The sequence below is a fragment of the Daldinia loculata genome, assembly GCF_022478755.1.
Source record: "Daldinia loculata strain CBS 113971 unplaced genomic scaffold F4817scaffold_7, whole genome shotgun sequence".
In the NCBI taxonomy this organism is placed as follows: domain Eukaryota; kingdom Fungi; phylum Ascomycota; class Sordariomycetes; order Xylariales; family Hypoxylaceae; genus Daldinia; species Daldinia loculata.
The window spans coordinates 186,572-212,695 of record NW_026054861.1 but is presented as its reverse complement, the minus strand read 5'-3'; the positions used below and the strand labels follow the sequence as shown (position 1 = coordinate 212,695).

The following is a 26,124-nucleotide window of genomic DNA, read 5'->3' as shown; positions in this document are numbered from 1 at the left end:
TAAACTACATGCCAAATGCGGTAGTAATATATATGGAGGAGCAAAAAAGATAATAGTTTTGTCCACTCATCGTTGAGGATCTATGGTCCGTAAAGGGATCCCGGGCTGTCAGATCTGATAGGCCTGTTTTCTGTAGCCACGATGGGCTCTTGGCATTTTTGAGCAAGGGAAAAATAAGTTTAAAATATGTATGATAAATGCACTGTACTTAGCCGCCCGTTCTACGCTGATCTAAACTGGTCCTAACGTGTAAGTTCGATTACCTTCTTACGGTATAATATACTGTTTTATTACTCCGCGCTAAGAGAGATTGGTGGTGCTAAGCCCTGAGCCCGTACGCGCTGCGTTGCGCTGCACAGCGGTACAAAGAAGGCGGGGCGGACTACTCGGGACCCACCCGTTAAGCAAAGTATGCCCACTTTGCTACTCTATTTTCGGTACGTACCAGCCCAACTTCACCTCGAGCCAAATCCACTTACACGCAGCCCATTCATCCAACATTCCAACCCGTCAACCTACCAAGACCCTTACTATGGACCGACCAGGCCGTTCGGTTTCCCACATACTGCGCTACTTACATCCGAATTATATTCTCCTTCTCCATGTTTCAGGTTGGCCATTCTTGCATTTGAAAAATACATCATCGTTTAGCCCAAGGCTGGTTCCGCCGAGCTGATTGGCATCCCGGTTCATCGTGGCCCGGCCGTATCCATCTCGAGGATAAGAGGACCGGTCCTCCTCCTCCTTCCGTCTCTCTTCTGTTCTAGTTCTTCAGTATCAACTCTCTGGTCGTATAGGATCAGCTTTTCTTTTTCATCCTTATTTATTAGATCTTTTTTTCGAGGCAGGCCGCTGGCTTCACGACCTGAATTTCCTCTCTTAGCTTCACAGCATCAAACCTACATTCACACCAGTGCTTTGCCCTCCACCAAATACTAAGGAGCCGGCTCTCCTACCCACCTTCACTTTATAATCCATAATCGTCTAGTTCTTGTCTAAGCAGACAAGAACACTCAAATCTAAATATCGACATGGCTACGTGAGTCTTAGGACCTCTACTCTTATTACATATTATTATAGAGACGTAATAACTAATACTCCTTTCCACAGTCTGGCAGGAGACATGTCTTTTGACTTCACATTCCCTTCATGCGAGCCCGTCACACCACCGAGCTTTACTTTTGAACCGTCTCTACTTGAATTTTCTTATCATCCCGGACATGCTCGCTCAAGCTCGTATGGATCTTTTTGTTCTACTACCGAGACGTCGCCCTCCGACTCGGTTAGCACACGGGTCACCACACCGTCCCGCTCACCACCGCCAATCCGACAACATGGCCCCATTCTGCTACCCAAGATCCGCTCCCAGGACCAGGCCATTGACTCGCCCGCCAAGCGTGTCAGGACATCGCCTACTCCCACCCCAAAGCCTAGCCGCCGCCCCAGCTTCCGTCCTTCGCATACCCGAAGCTATACTAACCCGGAGACTTTAAATCACTTCTCAAACGCATTCTTTACGACCCAGGAGGAACAAAATACCTTGTCTCAATCACTTCTATGCTCTCCCATCACATTCCCTCAGGATAGCATGAACCAGCCCCGCCGTGCCTCAGCTGTCAGCCTCGATGGTGCAACGCTTGAGAAGTATGGCTTTCCTACTTATCGCCAGATGCCATCATACGTTCCAGCTGTTCCCCAGCCCCAGAACGATCAGTTCTTCTACAGCTATGCGCCTCGCGCCCCTTCTCCATTAAGCCTCTCTTCCACCCCCACGCCTGATCCGACCCCATCTACCACTCTCATGAACTACCTCACAACATCCAATCCTGCTCCGTCTCTGGTGCGCACTATCTCATTCCCAATGCGCGACCCTCATACCAAACATTTCTGGTGGGACGTTCGCCAAATCCGATCATGGACCAGCTTTAACTTGAGTACAATACTCTCCCTTCCCGGAGCATCTGGCCTCCTGAACTGTCCAGTCCCGCAGCCGCTTCTCCAGCAGCCCCCCACTGGTGCACGCCACCCCGAGACAGAGGCCGCACTCCATGCAATCTACGCCTCTTACTACATCCCTAAGCTTAACTCGGCTCTTGGGCTTTCTTCTCAGCGACCTGTCCAGCTCTCTGTTCCTTCGACCAAGGCTACCACAACTTCATCTAATGACCACGTCTTCGTGGCTAACATTGCTGGCGAGTCTTCGACCGCAGCAGCAATCTTCGGTGGCAAGCCTACAGCCCGTGTGGTTGGACTAGTTAAATCTTTCGACCGTTTTAACACGGGTATGCGTGTTGAAGGCAACATTAAGCGCGTCGAGTACCTACGAGGCCTAGCCCACTTACACCATGTGATGCGCGAGCACGGTACACGTTACGGTTTTATCCTAACTGAAATCGAGCTCGTTGTCTGCCGCAACGGTGCTGAGGGTACCCCGCATTTTGGCTACCTCGAAGTCAGTAGTGTCCAGCTTGCTGCGACGGCCGACTCGGTTTCTGATGAGAGTGATGAGATACCCCTAACAGCTTGTCTTGCACTCTGGGGTCTGTGCATCATGGCTAGTGACGATGGCGTCAATTCCCATGGCCTAGGTCTTAACGGTCAAGTCGCCTGGAAGGCAGAAATAGGAGCTCCTGCTGAGGGGACGAGAAGAAAAGCGCTTCCAAGAGATGACTGGATGCCCCAACCGCAGCTCGCGGAGAAGCGCGAAGCGAAACGCGCCAGGGGGTGGGTCTTCCCAGAGGAGCCCGTAGGCAGGAAGGAGCTCGGAAAGAGAGGTGTCCGGTATGGAGGCTGTTAATTAATTATTATTTAGTTCTAGTTCTTTGGGGTGAGCAGGTTTGGCTGGCTCCAATCCTTGCTCGTTGGATCTTGTATCTTGTGGAAGCAGTGTTTTAAGCGGATGAGAAATGAGGCATGATTGACGAACACTGGCTTTATGCAGGGGATTGGGGCTACTTGGTTGGTTGGATTACCAACCCCGGATATCAAGGGATAAAGCATTAGTTACTTCTAATACTGAAGCAAATCAGTTAAATTATCCGTCTAAGATCCAAAGTATAATGACTAGTTGATGGTTTAGACAATAAGCTAATAGAGTATTGGCAAATGTGAGGAATTGGCTTTAGTTCATAGGCGAAGCGTATCCGCCCCTTTCTGTCTGGTTGAGGTCTCTCCTAGCCGGTTTCTTGGGGGCTGTCGAGACCAGAATTAGGGACGTAATATAACACAGAGTGTTTGGACGAGTCTACAGACAATCCCAAAGTTACCCTGGTCCTACAGCCCAAACGCTAACTTAATATAGTAAGATACGGGCCACAACTAATTCATTAGATTTGATTGGTTAAATTTAAGAGTCCCACACTCGACTAATCTAACGATTCAATTCAACTCATTCAGTTATTAAAATATAAAAAATTTATCAACGAAATAATCACGAAACAGGGGGTAATTAGCCAGGACCGAATGATTGCATGTGTATGAGTATAAGTATAAGTATGTGTGGTGCGAAGTGCGAATAGCTTCACGTATTTGGTTATCTAATCTGCTATCTACCTATCAGCACGTGACCTGGTCTGTGTAATCCGTTGTACGTACTTTGAATTTTTTTTAAAAAAAAAATAAAAAAAAAATAATTAATTTCGAATTAATCTATAATCGATCCTTAATTGATTACTAATCAATTAAAAATCAATTATTTTATTTTATTTTGAAAGTTGAGCCCAAAAGGCGCTAGAGCGAATCCGGACAGTAGACTTTACCATTTTGGGTTAGCGTTTGGGCTGTAGGACCGGGGCAACTTTGGGATTGTCAGAGTACTCGTGTTTGGACAAGTTAATATGGTAAGTAATCAACTCTCCTATATTTTATTAGTACTGCCACAATTTTTTTGGCCAATCAGATCCTTAGAATCGCCCCGCAGTCGGCGACTTTTCCCTTTGCCATTCTATCGCATAAGGTCTGAAACACATGCAAATAGGATAGAAAGGTCATGCAAAACGCGCTCTATCCAACGATACCAATTATCGAAAGTTTTATACAATAGTATAGTAGGTCAATTGATTTTACAAAAAATTCATCGGACGTGCCCTGAGGTGTAGCTAGCCAATCAGAGGCCAGACTTATATGTGGCGTAAAAGGCACTCTTGAAGCTAGGCACTCCCCGTAAGCGCTTGCGCGAACGGGTAACGCAGCTAGTGTACTACTACACTCTAATCATTCAAGAAAGACATATTGGTTGGCAGTTCTCCAACGAAAGCAACTATCAATTCTAATAAGTCAGCTATAAGAGGTAGGTACTCTTAACATGACAGAACATACACTTCGGTATAATAATCGTACTTATCATGATACCTTCCACATAGCACCTTCTAAGAATATATGCGGAAATACATACTAACCTAGACTCACTCATACTCCAAATAAAGAAGGTAAACAAAAAGAGTATTAACGGCCCCGCCTAATGAAGTGCAAAACTGCAGCTGCAGTTTATATACGAGTGGGATTTGGTATCCATTCACCGGTATAGACATATATTACTTTATATTACCCGGCATGTTCCTGTCCTACATATATCCTACATACCGCTCACCTCACTCGCACATTCGGGACTATTCTCTCGGCACCATCTACCCGAGTTCACAACTAATCAGTCAGAAGTTGGGGTAAGATGACGTCTGTCTGTCCTTTTCTTCTCTCCCCTCACTCCTTTTTATCCTCTGGAGCGGCCTGGCATTTCTTAACCCGGTTGTCGTTGGAGGCTGGATATACCCATGCCAAGGTGTAATACTGGGCGCGTGGTTTTTGAAATAGCCGTTGGTCCATGCTGGATATAGATTGTTATCGTTAATATATTGCTGCCGCATGAGGGAGACGTTAGGAGATATGGGTTTGACCTCATTGTTGCAGCATGCAGTAGTAGTTTGTATAACTTCGACGCAGGTTTGGGCTTCTTGTTAGAAATTCATTCGGACAATCTTTTGGTTGGAGAAAGTATGTAGCTTAAGTCGAATTTTAGAGCATATACATTTATATTTATATCCTTTTCTAAGCTGTTCTAAACATCTCGTATTTTCGGTGCCCCTAAGAATAATAAGCAAGTATAAACAGCCAGCTTACTGCTGCTGTTGGCGAATCGTGATGCCATCAGTGGAAACCGTCGTTTTGGAGTAGATCTGCCCGCTAGTGCCCTGGATCTCAAAGGTCCCAGCTCCTGTAGGTCCGACTGTGGTTCCGTTCGCGAGGGTCGCGCTACTCTTGGTGAAAGTGACTGTATCGAAACGTGGCACGCGGGCTAGCTCCCCAGCCTCTTGGTAGGCCTGGACAAACCAGTCGGCGGCGAGTGCTGTCAGTGCGCTTGGGTCTTCTACTTTGGCGGGGATAGGCAATGTCTGAGTCGACTTCTTGTTCTGGGTCGTGTTCTCGGCGACGACAGTGCCCGTAGACTCGCCCGGATCCGAAACAGACACTGTGACAGTGATTGAATCACCAGCACTGATGGGCACCGCACTCGTAATGTCAGTCTCGTTGTCTGGGTACCAGGCGGCGAAGGATGTAAGGCCGTTAGAATAATTGGTACCGCCTTTGAGCACAACGTCTTGCTCGAGAGTGTCTCCAATAGTAACCCATATCGAAAATTTGTTGGTCCCGCTTAGGTTGGGGACGGTGAATGTTCCAGTGACAGAGGTAAAGGATTGGCCCTCAGGAGCTTTGAGAACGGCGCCCCCGCGGTTCTGGTCGAATGCTGCAAAGGCAGCGGAGGTGAATAAACCTACGAAGAGGGCACTGTAAGACTTAAGTAGAGAACCTCATAGTTGATAAAGTAACGTGTATGTGATAGAGTATATGTCCCGTGCGTATGTATGTGTCTGACAAGTCTCTAAAGAAATATATTACTACGCGGTCCAACAGAGGGATTACAACCCGTAACAGAGTTGGCCTTGCCCCCTTATTATGTGATCGACATGCTCAAGACCAAGCACCTACGAACTGGCCACGTTCAACAGATGATTCCACAAGATACCATGGGGATCATCTTGCATCCATGGCCACGTTCACTATGACAAGAAGATATCTAAAAGTTGGCTATAATATCTCGTGGATACGGCCAGACTCGATTCAGACGTTGGGACCGGATATTCCTTTTGGGAAGCTGGAGACCCAAAGAAGCCAATCAGAAGACGATGTCTGCCACTTTCATTAGCTGGGTATATTGTCGACTTTTGCCGTAAGAAAAGGTTGTCATATATCCAGTGTATATAAAGCCAAGGTCTATACCAATGTTATTAATAGATTATTGCCCTGTGTACCTAGTTACGGGTGTATTAGAGTTACACGAGGTTGAAAGCCTCCATGCAAGGTTAGTAAAAGTCTTTCAACCTCTAAGGAAAGGATTTGCTATCACTTTCACATGGCCCAGAAGTTGGGAGAATCTTCGATGTTTGTAGATTAATAGATCGATCATCGTTGCATAGTATACCAGAAATCTGGTAGGATACTATATGCGGCTGAGGCAGTGTGTTATCTCGGGCTTCTAAACATCGTATAGCTCAGCGTCAACAGTAGTAGCCAAGGAGTCGGGCCGTCAATGACAATTTTCATGGTCTTACATGTTGGCGGTCTTGGATATTTCCCCGAAGAGGACACTTGCAATCGCCACGCATTCATGACCCAGTCGTTAGAAGCCCAACTTGGAGAAATGGGCCTCGGCACTTATACATCCTTGCCATCAGGCCTTCTTTGGTCCCTATAAAAGATGCTGTATCAACGCCCGTCCTCTTGTTACACTGACTACCTCGCTGCAACCAACAGAAATCTCATCTTAGTTCCTTGTAGCTGAAGCGCCAAGATGAAGTGGCTCTCTCTTACCACGCTGGCGCTCTTTGCGCCCAGCCATGCTCTCATCCGTTTCCCTTGCGCCCAGTTGGTTGTTGACCGTCTTGATCCATTAGTCAATCCTGGCTTAATCCCTTCGCCGCATCTTCACCAGATTGTAGGAGGCGTAAGGACTCATAATTCATAAATTTAGCTCCAGTCCGTTAATTCATGCTGTTTTATAACTAATACCTCGCTAGAACTCCTTCAACGCAAGTATGGACCCGGCTAAGGATATGCCTGGCGAGTCTACCTGCACAACATGCTAGTTCAGCGAAGACTTTTCCAACTACTGGACTGCCGTATTATACTTCAAGGCCCGCAATGGAACTTACAAGCGAGTTCCTCAAATGGCCAACTCTGGTTTTGACGGTGTCAATGCCGGCATGACTGTTTACTACATGCAAGACGGCCTTTACAACTTCCAGCAGACCTCTAAAGTTACAGCTTTCCAGCCTGTTAGTACCGTCATATATCTTTAAGGGGGAGATAACTTATTTGCTTACTTTCCACTTCTAGGGTTTCCGCATGTACATCGGCAACGTCAACGCTCGTTCCCGCGAAGACATGGAGCGTTTCCGTCAGCTTACCTACACTTGTCTGCAGGACATTAACACCCGCGATCCCCAGATCCTTGACTTCCCTAAGGAGCCTTGCCCATACGGTATAATGACGGCGCTAAGATTCCCCACATGTTGGGATGGGAAGAATCTTGACTCTACCGATCACATGGGGCACATGGCCTATCCTGAGAGCGGTACCTTCGAGACAGGCGGTCCTTGCCCGGCATCGCACCCCGTTCGGATGAGCCAACTCTTTTACGAGGTTAACTGGGACACTCGGCAGTTCAACAACAAGAAAGACTGGCCTGAGGATGGGTCCCAGCCTTTTGTCTAGTCCTTTGGTGATTTGTAAGTCGCCAATTACCCCCCTTAAGAATTAAGAGTCAATTTAACATTATTAAAAAAACTTTCTTTTCTTATTTATATAACATTTTTTTAGAAGAAAATTTTTACTTTTAAATTCGAACTGAAAAAAAAAAGCTTAAAATTTAAAAGTATAAATTAATATGTAATAAAATTAATAAAATAAAAATTTAATTAATTAAATTATTTAATTAATTAAATTAAAAAAATATATTTAATTAAATTATTTAATTTTAAATATTAATTAATATATAATTTAATTAATTAAATAACAGATAAAATAAATAATAAAATAAAATATTTAATTAATAATTATTTTTTTTTCCGGTAATAAAATTTTTTTTATTTTAAATGACTTTAAACTTAAATTCGTTTTATAAACAAGTTACGTTTATTTACGTTTATTAACGCCACAAACGCCACGTAACGTATGGTTTATATAATTATATTTATAAATTACGGGTAAAACGTTTTATAAATTTAAGTTTAAAATTATTTTAAACTTATAAAAAATATTTAACATAAAATTGTTAATAAAAAATAAAAAATAACGTTTTTAATAATTTAATAAATTATAATAACGTATAAAAAAGTTTTTTTTTTAATAATTTAATATTATTGTTAATTTTTTTTTTATTTTTTTAACTTTTTTTTATATTTATATAATGTTACGTTATTTTAATAACTTAAATTAAATTCGTTAAAAATCGGGCTTACGTTTAATTGCGCCATAAACGCTATAAAACGCTTAACCCGTGTAATTATATTTATAAGTTATAAATGCAAATTTTAACAAATTTTAATTTAAAATAACTCGGGCGTTTTTAACCACGTTAAAACAGGTTTTTTTAAAAATTAAACTTTATATTTACAATGATTTAATATTTAATAATAACGTATAAAATAACTTTTATTTTTATGGTTTAAAGTTAATATATTATTTTTTTTACTTTTTTATTTTTTTTATATATTTATACGGCATTACGTTATAATATCGTAAGTTTTAACGTTTAAAAACACGTAATAATATATTAAAATAATACCAACATTTATATATATATTTATAACCATATATAAAATATTTAATTTTTTTTAATTTAAAATTAATATAATAAATTCCTAAGCTTTCCCGTTATTTTATTATTTTAGTTTTTAAACTTAAATTTGTTAAAACGGGTTGCGTTTGTTTACGCCACGGAACGTATGGCTTGTGTGTTTGTATTTATAGGGTATGTGTGTAAGTTTTAATAAATTTAAGTTTAAAAGTTGTTTAAATTTAAACGTTATTTACTTTTTAATTTAATGGTAAATAATAAAAAAAATTATTTTACAATAATTTAATATATTATAAAAATGTATAAAATAGTTTTAATTAAAATGATTTAAAGTTAATAATATATTTAATTTATTTTTTTAACTTTTTTACATACGCGTATAACGTTACGTTTTTATATATTAAGTTAAAACGTTAAAAAATATTTAATTTTTAAAATATTATAATTAATATTATAATATTATAATATTATAATTAACATTACGTATGTAAAATAATGTTTTTTATTTTAATTATAATTTTATAATATTATTGTTTAAATTTTTCCGCTTTTTTATTTTATATATTTATATGATATTATTTTTTTATATATTAAACTTTATAATGTGTGTTATAACCGGTATTACAACCGGTATTACGACCGGTATTATAGTTATTTTTAACGTTTTAAAAAATTTAAAACGCGTAAATTTAATTAATAAATTTAATAATAAAATTAATACGATTATATAATTAATTAATATTTATTATATAAATATAAAAACGCGTTAATATTATTATTTTTAATAATTTTATTAATTTAATAATATTTTTAAAAAATAAAATCGATTTTTAATAAAAACATATTTAAAATAACTTTAAATTAAAGTTTTAATATTTTTTTAAAAAAGTTATATAGGTTATGATTGGTTGGGGGGGTGGTGTGGTTAAAAAGGTATAATTTTACAAATTAAAAAAATTCGAAACTTTAGTTTAAAGTTACCTAAGATAACTATTTTATATGTTTATATAATATTGCGTTGTAATATTATAAACTTTAACGTCCGAATTGGTAATATATTCCCAAAAACGTTGCGACCGGTGTTGCGACCGGTGTTACAACCGGTATTACAGTTAATTATTACCCCGAAATGCTTAAAACACTTAAAACGCGTATATTTAAACGTTTAAAACGCGTATATTTATTAATAATAAAATTAATAAATGTTTTAAATTAATTAAAACTTACTTTAACTATTATTTTTAATATTATTTTTAATATTAAATAAAATAATATGTTAAAAATCGCTTAAATTATTTTAAACCAAAAATGTAAAATTCGTAAAAAAAAATAAGTTAAAAATGTAATTAATTAAAAAAAAATGTAACGGGAAAAATATAATAAAGTTCGCGTTATTAGTTTAAGTTTATTAAAATAAATGTTACGTTATTATATATTAAGTTTTAACGTTAAAAAAAACATTTAATAAAAAAATGGAAAAAAATTAATATAATTAATAACATAATTAATAAATTAATTAATAATATAATATTATATATAAAATATTTTTTATTTTAATTTTAATTTAATAATATTATTATTTAAACTTTTTTTTTATATATTTATATAATTTTATTTTTTTAAATATTATGTTTTAACGTATATTATAACGCGTGTTATAATTAATGCGTTATAATTAATGCGATTAATGTTATAATTAATATTATAATTAATTTTAATTTAAAATACGTATGTTTAATCGATAAATTTAATAATAAAGTTAATAAAAACGCGTTAATATTATAATAATTATAATAATAATTTTAATGATTTTTTATATTATAAATTTAATTTTTAAAAAAACGGGTTTTAATAAAATTTTAAATTAAAAATTTAATATTGTTTTAAAAAGTTATTTCGAGGTTATAATTGGTTAAAAAATGGTGTGGTTAAAAAAATATAACTTTTTAAACCAATTTAAATTTTTAATTTAAAGTTATTTAAAATAAAATTTTTTATTATTTAATTAATTAAAAAAAACTATAATAAAGTTAAATTTTAATTAAACGTATTAAAAAATATTAATAATAATAAAAAAGGTTGGTTAAAAAGGTTTAATTAATTAAAGTTAAATAAATGTAAAAAAAAATAATTTATAATTTTATATTATAAAAAATAAAACAGTTTATATAATAATTTTAATTAATTAAATAAAATATATATATTTATTTAAAAATTTCGGAATTATGTTTTAATAAATAAATTAATTATATTAAATATAACTTTAAATTTATATTATTTTAATATATTAATATAATTTTATATAATAATAAATTACGTGGTTTTTTTTAATTTTAATTTATAAATATAAATTTAATTTATTTAATTAATTAATTATAAATAAAACTTAATAAAATTTAATAAAGTTTATTTTAATAAAAAAAAGTTTTAATATAATTTTTTAAATAAAATTTTTTATATATATTATATTATTTTTTTATTTAAAATTTAATTTTTTTTATTTTTTTTATAATTTTTTCGTTAATATTATTTAATTTTTTTATATATATTAATTTTATAATATTATAAATTTTATTTTTAAGTTATAAAAAGTTTGTTATAATTTATATAATTTTAAAAAAAATTATTATTAAATATATATTTTTTTAATTATTTTATTTTTTTAATATATATAATTTATTTATTTATTTTATTTTTTAAAATTATTTATAAATTAATTGTTTTTTTTTTTAACTATTTAATTATTTTTTCTTTTTATATTTTTTTTTTAACCTTTTTTAATATTATAAATTTATTATTTTATTATTTAAAATGTAATATTATAAACTTTATTTTTACTTTAATAAGATTTTTTTAAAATGTTTAATAATAAAGGTAATAATAATGTATAAATAACCTTTTTTTTTTAATTTTTAATAATATATTTAATATTACCGAAATTTATTAAATTAGATTTTATTAATTAAATTATAATTATTTATATTATATATTAATATATTAATATATATTTATTTTTATTATTAATAAATTAAATTTAACTTATTTATAATTTAAATTAATAATTTATTAACGTAAACAATTTATAAATATAATTAATATATAATTGTTAATTTATTAATACCGGAGTTTTAATAATTAAAATTTTAATAATATTTGAAAAATGTATTAAATATATATAACCATATAATATATTTATTAAAATTAACGCCGAAATATTAATACGTTATTTTTTTCTTTTATACCTTTTTTTTATGTTATTTAAATTAATTTATAAAAAGATTTTAACATTAATAATTTTTTGTTATTAATATAATTTTTTATATAATTACTTATATAATTAATATTAAATATATTTAAATTATTAATTATTAATAATATAAACTTAACTTTATTTTAAATTTTTTTATAATAATTTAACTTAAAATATTTAAAAATTTTATATTTATTATAAAAAACAATAGTTTAATATACGGTTTAAAAGTGGTATATATTATAGTTATAAGTTTTATAATGTAAATTTAAAACCAAATAACGTATATTTTTTTTTAATTAAAAATAATTTTAATTTTAATATCGTATTTAAATCTTTTCCGGTATTAATATAAATAAAAAAAATGGTTATATTTTAATTTTATTATTTTATTAAAATTTATTAAATTTAAGGTTTATAATATTGTTATAAAAGTTATATTTACCACTTTTTTTAAAATATTAATTTATTATACCGGTAATTATTAAAATTACTTAAAAAATTTAATATTATTATATTATAATTAATTAATTTTTAATTATAATAATAAATTTTTTAAAATTTTTATATTTATTAAAGGTATATTATATAATAATTTTGTTTTTTATAAGAAAATTACTTTAATTACCAAAATATTTTAATAAATAAAAGTTGACTTTTTTAATTATTAAAAAACGGTAATATATTATTATAACTATTATTATATAAATTAAATAACAATAATAAAAATATTAACAATAATATTTTAAATAATAATTTTATTACTTTTATAAACGAATATAATATTTTCGCCGTTTTTAATTTAATTATTTTATAACCGTAATTTAATATCGTATAAAATTTTATTAATAAATTTAATATTTTACTTAATTTATTTAATATTTAATTTATTTTTATATTTAAATTAAATAAAATTTAATTATTTTTATCCTTTATATTTCCCATTTTTTACTTATATAACATAAATAAATTTATAATTTTTCGGTTTTATAATATTAAATTTATAAATTATATTAAATATATTTTTTAATAATATAATAATAAATTTACCTTTTATTTTTACTTTTATTATATAACTTTTAATATATTATAACGTTATTAAATTAATAATTAAAATATATTTTATATTAACCAAATAAATTTGGTAAATTTTACCAATATTAACAATATATAAACCGTTTTTAATAAAAATATTTTAAAAATATAAACGTTATTTAATTTAATAATTTAATATATTATTAATATATTAAATATTTAACTTTATTAAATAAATTAATAAACGGAATTAAATTTATAAATTAATATATTTAAATATTTAGCGTTATTTTTTATTTTTAACATTATTAATATATAATAAAATAATTTTTATTAATTTTTATTAAAATATTTAAAATAGTAAAACGTTAATAAAATCTTTAAAATTATTATAGTTAAAAATAATTTACGGTTATATTTATATATTGTTATTTATTACTTTTATACTTAATTTATAAAATTTTTTAAAATTATAATTTTAGTTAAATTTAAGATTAATAATTTTTAATATTAATTTAAATGGTAAAATTAAAGTAGTTTATATATTTATATATTATTATAAAATAATAAATAAAATTTATAAATTATTATTTATAATATGTTAATATTAAAAAGTTAAAAGAATTTTATTTAAATTTAGTTTAAATATATTATAATTATAAATTTAACGTTAAATTAAATGTTTATAAATAATTTATTTAATTTTTTAATTAATAAAAAACTATATATTATTATATATTTATAAAAGATTATATAATTTATATAAATTTATATATATAATTTAAATTATTATTTTTAATTATTAAAAAAAAATATAACGTTAATAATTTAAATTTTAAATTTATAATTATTATATAAGTTTTAAATAAAAAAACAGCTTAATTATTAAAATTTTAAAAGTTTTAAATATTTATTGCAATTTTTTAACATATTTTAAATTAAAATATTAAATTATTTTAATATAAATATTAATTTTATTTTTTTTATTTATTAATATTATTAATTAAAGTTAATAAGTTATTAAATTTTAATTATAACAATTTTATAATAAAGTAAAATAATTTAAGGTTAAATTTATATAATGTTATTATTATAATTAAATAAAGCGTTAATATAAATATAACGTTATATATTAATATATATATTATAAAAGTTTATATTATTAAATATTATTTTAAAATTAAAATATTTATCCGGATTTTTATTATATTAACTATTAAAATTATATTTTATTTTAATAATTGGTTTTTATTTTTATCGTTTATAACAAAATTTATAAATAAAATATTTAATAAATATAATATTTTAAAATAAAAATTAATATATAAATTATTTAAATATTTATTATAAATAAATTTTTATATTATATTTTAAATAAATTATTGGTTAAATTTTAAAAATATTTAACATTTTATAATTATTAACAGGTAAATTTAAAAAATAAATTTTATATTTATTAAATATTATAACCGGTTTAATATATTATTTTAAATAACGTTATTTAAATAATTTATTTAATATAATTAAAATTATAAATTAACGTTTTAATTTTAAATTTAAAATTATATTTTTATATATAATTTAAAATATAAATTAAATAAAGATTAATATAAAGATTATTATTAAATTAAATTTATATTATATTATTTTTTTCGGGATTTTATTAATAAAGTAAAAATTATTAACAGCGTTTTATATAAAATATATACCAATATATATGTTATATATAATAAATAATATTATGGTATTTATTTTATAAATTATTATAAAAAATTTTTAATTTTTATTAATTATAAAGAATTTTAAAACGAAAATATTTTTATTAAAATAATTTATAATTTATGGAATAATATAATTAATTTTTGGTTAAATAATTAAAAATATATTATAATTTAAAATTGGTTAAAGTATTAGTTTAAAAATATTTAATATAATTAAAGTTTTTATATTGGTAAATATTTAAATTTTAATAATAAAATTAATTATTAAGTTAATATTTAATAATAATATAATAATTTTAATATTTATATTATAAATATTTTTAATAACGTTAAAAATATATTAAATATAAAATAACAAAAATTTTATAATTTATATATAAATTATTATTAAAATTATTTTACCGGTAAAAATTTAACGTTATTATTAATTAACGTTAACGGGTTAAATGGTAGTAAAAAAACGTATATATTAAATATTTTTTTAGCATATTTATAACAATTAACGCAAAAATATAATATATAAAATTTAATTTTTTATATTATATTTATAAAAATAATAATTAATATTATTAACGGTTATATTTTTTATTTTATTTTTTAATTATTAATATAAAATATGTTTAATTTTTTATTAATTATAATATTAAATTAAATTTAATATAATTTTAATGTTATATAATATATTTTTATTAATAAAAAATTTATAATTAATTTAAAAATTTTTTATTAAATTAATTTTTAATTTAAAAAAATTATAATAAATTTAAATATAATTATAAATAGTTTAAATATAATTATATTAAGTAATTTTTAATAATTTTTTTTATTAATAATTAATTATTATTTTTTTAAAATTTTATTGGTATTAATAATATAATTAATTATATTATATATAAATATTTTAATTAAATAATTTATTTATTTATTATTATATGGTAAAATGGTTTTAATTAAAAGATTTTTTATTAAATTTTAAAAATTATTTGTTATTTTTGTATAAATTGGTTTAAATAAAAGTTATTTAATATTAAAGTATAAATTAAATTAAATTTTAATAAAATTAATTATTTTAATATGGTTTTTTAAATTTTTTCCTAATATAATATTATAAATAAATATAATTATAATTATTTATTATCTTTTAATTATTTGGTAAAAAATGTTAAAATAATTAAAATTGGTTAAAGTTAAAAATTATTTAATATTTAATTAATTAATAATTTTAAACGTTAATTACTTATAATTATTAATGTATAATATATATTAATATAAAATATTTGGATAAATTAAAGTTTTATAAATAAATTTATTGGTATTGTTAAAAATTTAATATAATTAAAAAGTTTTAATTTATTTACTTTACCTTTTTCCGTTATTTTTGTTTTTTTTCCCAATTATATTAAACCTTTGCTTTTTTATATAAAATAAAATAAAATAATAGTTTTTATTTTTTATTTAATTTAATTATATAAAATTAATAATAAGTTTTATTAATGTAATTAATTTCTGTTAATAATTATTTTTATTATTATAATTTATAAAGTTTAAGGAATTATTTATAATTAAACCGTATTAAATATTTTTTAAAAAAAATTTACTATTAATTTTATTTATGTTATAATATTATATATAAAACGGTTAAATAATTTAATATTTATTGTTTTTTTTTAATTTAATTATATTATAATATAATTTTAATAAATTAATTAAATTATATATTATAAATTAAAATAAACGTATTAATTAAATTATATAATTTTTATATAAAATTATTATTTGTTATAAATAATAATTTACTATTAAATGCTTTTTAAAAAAGTTGTTAAAAGTATTAAAAGGTATAAAAAAATGTTTTTTTATATTAAAATTTATATATAATTATTATAAAGTAATTATTTTATAAATTTTATTAATTATATATATAATTGCAAAATATAATTATATAAACTTTTTATTTTTACATATATTATATAATTTAATATATTATTTTTTTTATATATATATATTAAATTTAAAATTGTAACAAAATTATAATTTTTAAGTTATAACGAAAAAGTTTTCGTCTTTAAAATAGTGCTTATTTGATTTTCATATTGTTTAGTACTTCTTGAACAGGACTGGTTATGGAAACCACGGTGATTATGTCTTCGGATGGCAGGATGATGTGCTCCAGCATGCTCTAGACCAGCCTTGTTACATCAACTGCCCTACGCTCAAGACCCAAAATGCTTAGGCGATGAATGCATGCAGCAAAGAAAGAGTTGTTACCGAAGACAACATCGACGATTGTAAGTACTCTTAATTAGAGTCTTTTATTACTGAACTAACAATGTCCTAGGGGTTGAGACTCTACCTGGGGGAATGGTTGCGGGGGGGAACAAGCGTTTTAACAGGAGGTTAATAATGATGACGACTTGGCCTGGAATTGTGTCATACGAGTTTATGTTTTTGCATTTCCCTCAATATTCCCCCAATGACTAGATTATTAGACGCGAACACGCCTCATAATGTTTTATGATTGAGCAACGCTTTGGCGCCAATTGGAGAAACTCCGTTGTGAATGCTGATATATGGCGTATAGAATAGTACATAATATAACCCCATCGACTAGCAATAATTCATGCGGATGCATAGTTGTAAATGAAGATATCAATTTAAGGGAAAGGAAACGAACAGCTGGGTTATAAGATGATGTAAATGTAAGCTACAGAAACGGAAATATAATTAGGATAAATTGGTGATTAAAAATGCAATATTCAGCGATCATAATTCACCATCACTACCTAGGTACTTCTATTTAATATTTCTAACTACCTTATGGTAAAATTGCAGCTTAGTATGATTGTTGATGGCGATTACACCGGGGTAGTTAATGGGAGAATAGGAAGCGAGAAATCGGGGTCTAATGTATTAACCTAGAAGCATATAACTTTTCCTTTTACCACGCGATGTTTAATATTAGAATAACCAGCCATAAAAATAGATTGATTTACATAACACGAAGGGTGTGCGATTGTATTGTGTGGTCTAACGTTACGAAGTGGTTGGTGAAGTAAGGGGGTAACGAATGCATTTTCCAAACCGAGACATTCCAAATTTAAAAGTTAAGGCACGCGTAGGACATTGCATTCCTGTAAAAGAATGATTTGGAATCTTTCGAATGCGTCTCCCGCCACATACTAGCGGGGTTCTAGTTGAAGAGGGAAATGGTTAGATTGCCTGCCTATGTATTGAGAATATTGTAACACCCATGAAGGCAACCGCAAATCCTAACTCTAGGTAATGATCGCAGTGCAAGTCAAAGAATCCTACCGTTTTCAGACAAAGAACAGTAGGCAGTTATTCATGTATATATGAGTATCACGCCTAATCTCTCAATCGAGAAGCATAGGTACTCTTTCAAAAAGTCAAGACAAAGAGTTTCTCTACATCTCAAGCTCACTCATCCCTCCCACTTCAGACTTGCGAAGAGAACTCATAATCATCACCCTGATATAGTCACAATCATCATGTCGCTAGCACGTAAATTCCACAAGCGCGCTCGCGTTGCCGCGGACAATCCCGTGCCCTCTGTTGAGAAAGAGAAGGGATATCCCGAAGTCCACTACCCACCAATAAACCCCGGCGACTACAACAACAATGAATTCTATTATGAAAACCAACCCTCGCCCACACCGCCCCTGAAAGTCCCATCCTACGTCCCCGACCAGCCCGTCAACCACGTCCCGGACTTCTCCGACTCCGACGAGGAGGCCGAGTTCATCGGGAAAGTTGAGGCGTACTACCAGAAGATGGAGGCGGAGAAGGGAAAAACAGGGCCGGCGCGGCTGACTGCACCCAAGCGGAAAATCACTGAAGTCCTCTCTGACGACGATGTCTCCGACGACGACAAGGTAGACGTCAAGGGAGAGGAAGAAGAGCAAGAAGGCGGAGAGGAGGTCGAAGAAGACGAAGAAGAAGAAGAAGCAGTGCCGATCGCGCGGTCCGAGATGATAAACAACTTGGTAGACCTCCTGGAGATGACTGGGGTCACGCTAAACTTCGTCATCAAGTTACGAGGAGTTGATATTGACCCGACGGACCTAGAGAAGGTTAGGGAGGCGCTTGACGACTACCTCGAGGACGAAAACAAATCGTTCGAAACGCCTACCGAGGACGCACCTGAGAACGCGGCGGCTATGATCGAGCGGCTGTTCGATATGCCGCTCCGCGAGTTCCTGCCCCTAGCATACGATATTGCCCAGTTCAGGGATGACTTGGAAGCGCAGGGAATTTCTCTGAATCAAGGTTAATTTGTATTTTCACATTTAAATGTATAGTTGAATTTGGTGCGAGGAATTCTAGTAGCTTGTGTAGAAGATTATTCTATTAGGTTCGTAGGTTAGAGGAGGAAATAGTAGATGGAAGTGTTCATCTCAGATGTGGTATCATTTAATTTTGCAACATTGCTCGACAGCAATAGACTTTATACTCATTGGATATATCTATATTCGCTCTCTAGCCCTTGGCAGCGCCGGCCTTGATCAATAAGATATCGCCGTCTTCTACTACGTAGTCTTTGCCCTTGGTCATGACCTTACCCTTAGCCTTGACTTCGGCTTCGTCACCCAATTCCTTGAGTGTGTTGAAATTGTATACTACAGCCTGAATAAAGGTCTTTTCGAAATCCGTGTGGATGACACCGGCAGCCTGTGGTGCCTTGGTACCAAGCCGGATGGTCCATTGCCTTACCTCGTCGGTACCGGTCGTGAAGAAGCTACCAAGATTCATTGCCTTTCGCATCGTTGTGATGATCTTAGGCAATGCCGACTCAATACCGAGCTTCTTGCATTCTTCAGCAGCTTCTTCATCAGAGCCGAAGTGCGTGAGACGCTCCTCAAATGATACGGAGATGGGTAGAATAGGATCGCCCGCGGCGTGCTCCTTCATCCACTCAGCAATCTTGGCGAGATGCTTGTTCTTCTTGCGAGTATAGTCCTTCTCTGACAAATTGACTAGGTATACTACTGGTTTTGCGGAAAGGAGAAGAAGGGTGTTGATAACCTCGACCTATTGACATATGTTAGCTATGTTTTCCTGCAGGTGTAATCATAATATTTGGAGAGGTTCAGGTTATCAGAAAATTCTTTTATCACAGTATGCGCTCTGCGTTGTATTATTGAGGCATTCGAAGAGCTGGGATTAGATCAGGCGCTATGGCCCTTGTTCATCATGGTAAATGAGAGAAAAATGTGGAATAAAAATTCGTCTTACCTCCTTCGGAGTCCAGGTGCCTTTCCGAACATCTTTCCCATCCTTCAGCCATGCGAGGATTTTTTCTATAGTGGCCTCTTCCTCTTTAGCCTTCTTCAATTCCAAGCTTTGACCACCTACGCGGGTCTTCTTCTTGGAGTTCTCTATAGCTTTCTCGACGAACTCGATATCCTTTAGTCGCAGCTCCTCTGCGATGATATCTAAATCTCTGACGGGGTTAACGTCACCCTCGACGTGAATAATCTCGGCATCATCGAAGCATCGGACGACTTGGAAAATAGCGTCGACAGCTCGAATGTGTGACAGAAAAGCGTTACCCAGACCTGCACCGGTTGACGCGCCTCTCGTCAGACCAGCAATGTCGTAGATGGTCAAGTGAGCGGGTACTCGCGACTTAGGATTGTACTTCTTGCACAACCAGTCGTACCGCTCATCTGGAACCAAGACACGGGATTCTTCTGGGTCAATGGTGGCGTAAGGGAAGTTCTACTCGTACCCGGTTAGCTGGATTATGAGATGTACGAGAGCCCAAACTTACGGCAGGGTTACCAAGACTACACTTGGTGATGGCCTGAAACAGGGTCGACTTGCCAACGTTGGCAAGACCGACGATACCACTCTTCAAGTTGTTTCCCGGACGACCGAGGAGGATCTTCTCCTCTACAACTTGTTTCTTGGGAGGCATTTTTCGTCGCTTGGCGTAGGTACGAGTGGAGATATAGACTGTGGTGCAACTAGGCACGCGGTATGGGAGAAACGCAGAGCTAGCTGCGACAGGTCGAAAGGTGTGGAGTAGAGAAGTGAAGTGAAGGGTAAAGGAAAGAGAGGAAGACACGACGATGGATATAGGCTGAAGATCAGCCTCGATATCAGGTCAAACAAATATTAGATATCTGTTTAACTCCTAATGTCCATCGATTTAAGGTATTGTTGGCACTGGACGGCTGACCTCGTCAGGTTTTTTGTTGCGCGGTTTGGCACAGCTGTCCTGTCCTTTTCCTGTCCTCTTGGAGGGGCAGTTGGGAGAGAAGAAGAAAAAAAAAGCTTGCGCTTGTGGATTCCCAATCAAAATTGAATTTAGGATATTGTTTCGGAACCCGGAAGTCCTGTTATGCCGAGACTTGGTTTAACCCCACCTTCCCTTCCATCTAGGTTAGGTACATAAGGTACCTAACCTAGGGTAGTAACCTGGCAGCTGTGAACAGTAGATTGTCATTTGTATCGTCAGCTTGCCTCAAGTCTTGCCTTCCAGCGCTCTTCGCAGCGAGAATCGGGCAATCGGGACTGCGGGGGAGGCAATGCTTTTCAGCAGACCCTGACCGGATTCGTCATATGATTGGTCTACGTATCAGCTGGATGTGGCTTAACGCCCTCAGCCCATTAGTTCAATCCTCCTTACATGTACCTAAATGCCATGCATGTACCTAACATAGTATGTCCACTATGAAGTATGAAACTATATTATCTTTTGTAGTTGCCTCAAGGTAACGTAATCTGCCTTGCGTCAACTTTCCGACTTTATTCATGGCTTTTCTCTTGTTATTCACGATGATTCTCCGAACCTCCGTCATATAGTAACACAATCGACAATATAGAGATATTCTCGTCTCGTCTAGTATTTTCCTGTACAGCATACATCAAGTCGTCTTTGGATGTAAATGATCCTCCCCCGCCGCATTGCGATACCTGCACTCCATACTAGGCGTAGCCGTACTTCCGCTTGTCCTCTCACATCGTAACTCAAACTAAACGCAAAGATGTCCTCCAAGAAGTCAACGTCCAGCAGGACGTCAAGACAATCTCATCGATCAACACTGTCGCTATCGAGAACCGAAATTGTGATTAATGTCTATGATCTATTACCTGTAAGTACCTAAATTAAACTGTACAGTGTCGTCTAGCAGTGGTTACTAACAAAATGCCCACCATTAATAGCCTAACCGCCTCTCTTCCGTCCTTTGGACAGTTGGTGCCTCACTGCTACATTCAGGTGTCGTGATAAACGGGAAAGAGTATGCTTACGGTGGTCACGATCGGCCTGGGTTGACGGGTGTGTATTGGACACCACCCAAGACAGAACCACCTGGAGGTACTTTTAAGACCGAAATTCTACACGGTTTCTCCTTTGCGACTCAGGCCGAAATCGATACCATTATTCGCCATGCCTCCGACGAGTTTCAAGGTACATCCTATAATCTACTTACCCGAAACTGCAATCACTTTACTAGCTACCTCTGCAAGAAGCTCACTGGTAGGCCTGGCCCCGGATGGCTTAATCGCGCTGCAAGTATTGGCGTTGCTTTCCCGTGTATCGTCCCTCGAGACTGGATCGAACCGCCTGATTTCGAGACGGTAGATGGTGCGCTGCTAGACGAAGAGGGACTCAACGATCATGAGAGAACTAGGATGCTTAGGGACGATAGTTCTAGGAGACTAGCAACACAAGAGAGCGATGACGACGGAGAACACTCGAGCCGGGCCAGCGAGGAAGCGCGCCGTTATAGTAGGAGTAGCAAAGGAAAAGGCCGAGCTAAGGACACAAGCGGACGAACATTACCACCTGCCGAGAGAGCACCTTCGTCTAGTAGACCAAGCATGTCTTAAGTGGAAAGACGATTTGACAACACTGGATTACACTATCTGCATTATGAGGCGTTGGCAACAAGTATGATAGTAATTTGGCTGGGTGGCGTTACATGAGGTTTGATTGATACCAAAGGCATGCTCCGTCGTTATGTAAAGCGCATTTGGCGCTCTTTTGACTCTTCATATGCACAATGAACTTGCTGGATGATATTGTCCACTAATGCACATGGCAATGATGTGATATACACTGGTCATATAGTTAATTGTTCCACTCTTACTCTCTTGGTTATTTAGCCTAATCTCCTTGGCTTAGGGCTCCTCGTGCCACCAAACTTGAGCCTTGTAGAATCTGATACCTTCACGATCTTATCTCTCAGCATACGACCTTCGGTACCCAGAAGAACCTTAGTGGCGGCCTCCCGTCCAGCACCGAAGCCTCGTAGAATAACCTCCATGGCCGTGATGTTTTTGTGCCAATTTCCCTGGTGGAGTTTATCTATAACGTACGCCGTCAGCTGGTAGGCAGCGTCGTAGGTGCTACGTTTAGACTTCTTGAATCCAATATCGCCGGCCGACTTGCTGATAATTGCGCCGCGGTTCGGCTTCGTTACCGTGATATGGCAGTTGTGCTTATGTGCGTATATGTGGAAATGAAAGGGCTCGGTCGCGGGTCCCCAGTCTTCTTTTGCCTCATTCTCATCGGCTCCTAGAATCTGTTCGGTTACTGTAGGCTGGTTTCGCGCTCTCGCAACGGTGTTTTGCGCCAATATTCTTTGTAGAGCGGACATATCGCCTCCACCTCCTAGACGCGGAGGTCCTTTCGGTTGTGATGATTGCGCACTTCGTGGCAGCATGCTGAGGAGCGAAGGCGCGCGTCTGGGTCCATCATGTCGCAAGCATGTTTGGGAGAAAGGGCGGATATATTGGTGGGTAGTTTGGGAGTAGGATACGGGAGTGCGGGTGGCCGCCAATAGGCGATTTTGTATTCGGCTCATCGTAGAAGCATTAGGTTGAATGGTCTGTCGGTGCTATATCGGGAAGCCCTGAGATATTGCTCAGGAAGCAAAACCGGCGTCAATTGACCAATGCTGAGATATCGCCGTGTGCCGTGACTCGCGGCTGATAAAATCTAGAAATTTTGACGGCACGGGATAAGAGAATTGCATCTTGGACCGGGCGAATTGTAAAATTCTGGGACTAGTCCTGTTAGGTCGAAATATGATTGGTCATTTTAGTAAAGTGCTACTTCTTCGGGTCAAGCTGTACCTATGTAATCCGTAGGTACCTGTGTTCTAGGTACAATATGGAAGTACCTAAAAGTGCCTTGGTTTACCTAAGGTAATTTTTCTATTTTCTATTTGCCGGCTTCGCCCGCCTTCATACATCCGTTGCGAAGAATTTCCTTGCCGGTTTTAATATTCTTCCACTTACCCCCAGACCGGAGGTCTTTTTTGCGACGCTTTCTCACAGCGCGAAATGACTTCACTAAGACAAGTTACTAGGAGCGCACCCCCGCCGGCCTTCCTGAGGGCGCCTTCGTTCGCAGCTCACTCTTATGGCAGAGCTCCAGCATATAGACGGTTACTGTCGAGCGCCGAGACCTCTAAATTCGCAAGCAATAATGTAGCACCACTCACTTCTCCTCGACTACCTTTTTCGCCACTTTCTCAACTACGGTCACCCTTCATTCCCGAAACTATAGCAACCTTGCAGTCCCGTCCTTTCCACCAAACGTCGAGATGGTACCAGGAACAACCCCAGCAAGCCCCGCAATCCGCTAAGCCAGACCCTAAGTCTGCGGAACCAAAAGAAAAAGCCGAGCAGAAGGCCTCAGATACCGAATCCGAAGCGAAATCCAGCTCGGACGAGAAGGCTGATCAACAAGAGGAGCAGGGCAAAAAGGAGGAGGAAAAGGAGGAGAAAAAGGAAGATCTGCCGCCGCCACCTCCCCACGGTGACAAGACGCCATGGCAAGTCTTCATGGAAACAATGCAGACCGAGTTCAAGGCTTCGAAAGAATGGAACGAGTCGACCAAGCAACTAGCTGACTCGGCTCATTCCTTTACCGAGAGCGAATCTGTCCGCCGTGCGAGACAGGCTTACGAAAACACCACGGGTGCTGTTTCGTCAACAGCAGGAAAAGTACTGAAGACTTCGGCTACCGCGGTTGGAAAGGGTGCGGCATGGACATGGGAGACGCCGGTCATGAAAGGCGTTCGGAAAGGAGCGAATCTAACTGGAGATATATTGGACAAAGCGACGAAGCCGATAAGGGAGACTGAGGCATACAAAAATGTCAAGGACGTAATCGATGACGGAAGCAGTTCAAGATATGGTGGTTGGGTTGAAAAGGAAGAGCGGAGAAAAGCTAGGGAACTTCGAGAGAAGCAAGCTCGTTCTATCCACGGCAAGGCAGAAGATGCAGTCGAAGATCCAAAGTAAGTTCAACAAGAGTATTTGTCAATCGCAATTGATACTAACGATCTTCAGCGCCGGTACAAATATCACATTGCATAAAGATGCAGCTTGGAAGGAGGCGTGGCGAGAGTTCCGAGATCAAAACAAGCTTGTCCAGGGGATATTCAATATGAAGAGTGTCTACAACGAATCTGAGAACCCTTTAATAACGACGGCACGGAGCATCACTGACCGTGTGGCTGGATTCTTCGCGGAGAATGAAACAGCCATGGTCATTCGAAAGTTTCGCTCTATGGACCCTAATTTTCAGATTGAGCCATTCCTCCAGGAGCTGAGAGAGTATATCTTACCCGAAGTACTCGACGCTTATGTCAAGGGTGATACTGAAACGCTGAAGCTTTGGCTTTCGGCTGCTCAGTATTCAGTGTACGAAGCTTTGACCAAGCAGTACCTTCAAGCTGGCTTGAAGTCAGATGGTCGGATTCTTGATATAAGGCATGTAGACATCCTAAAAGCCCGCATGCTCGATCCTGGTGAGATTCCCGTCTTTATCATTACCTGCCGGACGCAGGAGGTTCACGTCTACCGAAACGCCAAGACGAATGAGCTCGCCGCGGGAATGGAAGACAAAGTTCAACTTGTCACTTATGCGATTGGCATTACACGGACACCTGAGGATGTCAACAACCCAGAAACAAGGGGATGGAGGTTGATCGAAATGCAAAAGAGCGGAAGGGACTATATATAAACCAGATATTTTGTCCTATCTACACGCAGATACCCCCCAACTCTGTGATATAATACTGTACACTATCTACTAGAGACGACGGAATAGAGGCCGTGGAAGGCGGTCTCACCACACCACTCCAAGTTGGCGGCCTTGGACTAAGGCAGGCAAGGCGTTTGGGGTCAGCATGATCAAATGTATGATAGACAAAAAGGTGCATATATGGACACGCATGGAAAACTGCAATATACTAACTCTAAGCAGTAACTATGCCTCAATACAT

At 34.0% G+C, this 26,124-nt stretch overlaps 9 protein-coding genes across 9 annotated transcripts; 6 read left to right on the top strand and 3 right to left on the bottom strand.

The window, feature by feature from the left end:
* Positions 1-841: 841 nt before the first annotated feature.
* On the top strand, positions 842-2,806 carry F4817DRAFT_260015 (uncharacterized protein). Its single transcript, XM_049299274.1, has 2 exons — positions 842-1,039; positions 1,111-2,806. The coding sequence occupies exons 1-2, from the start codon at positions 1,032-1,034 to the stop codon at positions 2,795-2,797; spliced, it is 1,695 nt and encodes a 564-aa protein (XP_049162122.1). The 5' UTR covers positions 842-1,031; the 3' UTR covers positions 2,798-2,806.
* A 2,305-nt stretch (positions 2,807-5,111) lies between these two features.
* Positions 5,112-6,038, bottom strand: F4817DRAFT_356679 (concanavalin A-like lectin/glucanase; the record flags this gene model as incomplete). The annotated part of the gene is made up of 2 exons (XM_049305821.1): positions 5,112-5,781; positions 5,983-6,038. The coding sequence occupies 2 exons, from the start codon at positions 6,036-6,038 to the stop codon at positions 5,112-5,114; spliced, it is 726 nt and encodes a 241-aa protein (XP_049162121.1).
* Positions 6,039-6,844: 806 nt separating this feature from the next.
* F4817DRAFT_368497 (uncharacterized protein) lies at positions 6,845-7,777 on the top strand (the record flags this gene model as incomplete). The annotated part of the gene is made up of 3 exons (XM_049307248.1): positions 6,845-6,997; positions 7,140-7,328; positions 7,390-7,777. 3 exons carry the CDS (start codon positions 6,845-6,847, stop codon positions 7,765-7,767), a joined length of 720 nt encoding a protein of 239 aa, XP_049162120.1. The 3' UTR covers positions 7,768-7,777.
* Positions 7,778-16,940: 9,163 nt separating this feature from the next.
* Positions 16,941-17,443, top strand: F4817DRAFT_259990 (uncharacterized protein). Its single transcript, XM_049299273.1, has 2 exons — positions 16,941-17,145; positions 17,196-17,443. The coding sequence occupies exons 1-2, from the start codon at positions 17,094-17,096 to the stop codon at positions 17,336-17,338; spliced, it is 195 nt and encodes a 64-aa protein (XP_049162119.1). The 5' UTR covers positions 16,941-17,093; the 3' UTR covers positions 17,339-17,443.
* A 923-nt stretch (positions 17,444-18,366) lies between these two features.
* F4817DRAFT_312753 (uncharacterized protein) lies at positions 18,367-19,149 on the top strand (the record flags this gene model as incomplete). The annotated part of the gene is made up of 1 exon (XM_049300167.1): positions 18,367-19,149. The coding sequence occupies one exon, from the start codon at positions 18,367-18,369 to the stop codon at positions 19,147-19,149; it is 783 nt and encodes a 260-aa protein (XP_049162118.1).
* A 102-nt stretch (positions 19,150-19,251) lies between these two features.
* Positions 19,252-20,929, bottom strand: F4817DRAFT_259962 (putative GTP-binding protein). Its single transcript, XM_049299272.1, has 3 exons — positions 20,649-20,929; positions 20,111-20,596; positions 19,252-19,906 (listed from the first exon to the last, which is right to left on the bottom strand). Exons 1-3 carry the CDS (start codon positions 20,793-20,795, stop codon positions 19,355-19,357), a joined length of 1,185 nt encoding a protein of 394 aa, XP_049162117.1. The 5' UTR covers positions 20,796-20,929; the 3' UTR covers positions 19,252-19,354.
* A 600-nt stretch (positions 20,930-21,529) lies between these two features.
* On the top strand, positions 21,530-22,850 carry F4817DRAFT_259936 (DUF862-domain-containing protein). Its single transcript, XM_049299270.1, has 2 exons — positions 21,530-21,975; positions 22,046-22,850. The coding sequence occupies exons 1-2, from the start codon at positions 21,868-21,870 to the stop codon at positions 22,712-22,714; spliced, it is 777 nt and encodes a 258-aa protein (XP_049162116.1). The 5' UTR covers positions 21,530-21,867; the 3' UTR covers positions 22,715-22,850.
* On the bottom strand, positions 22,756-23,932 carry F4817DRAFT_259940 (translational machinery component). The gene has a single exon (XM_049299271.1). The coding sequence runs from the start codon at positions 23,689-23,691 to the stop codon at positions 22,987-22,989; it is 705 nt and encodes a 234-aa protein (XP_049162115.1). The 5' UTR covers positions 23,692-23,932; the 3' UTR covers positions 22,756-22,986.
* An 86-nt stretch (positions 23,933-24,018) lies between these two features.
* Positions 24,019-26,068, top strand: F4817DRAFT_259916 (Tim44-domain-containing protein). Its single transcript, XM_049299269.1, has 2 exons — positions 24,019-25,134; positions 25,187-26,068. The coding sequence occupies exons 1-2, from the start codon at positions 24,173-24,175 to the stop codon at positions 25,860-25,862; spliced, it is 1,638 nt and encodes a 545-aa protein (XP_049162114.1). The 5' UTR covers positions 24,019-24,172; the 3' UTR covers positions 25,863-26,068.
* The last annotated feature ends 56 nt before the right edge of the window (positions 26,069-26,124 follow it).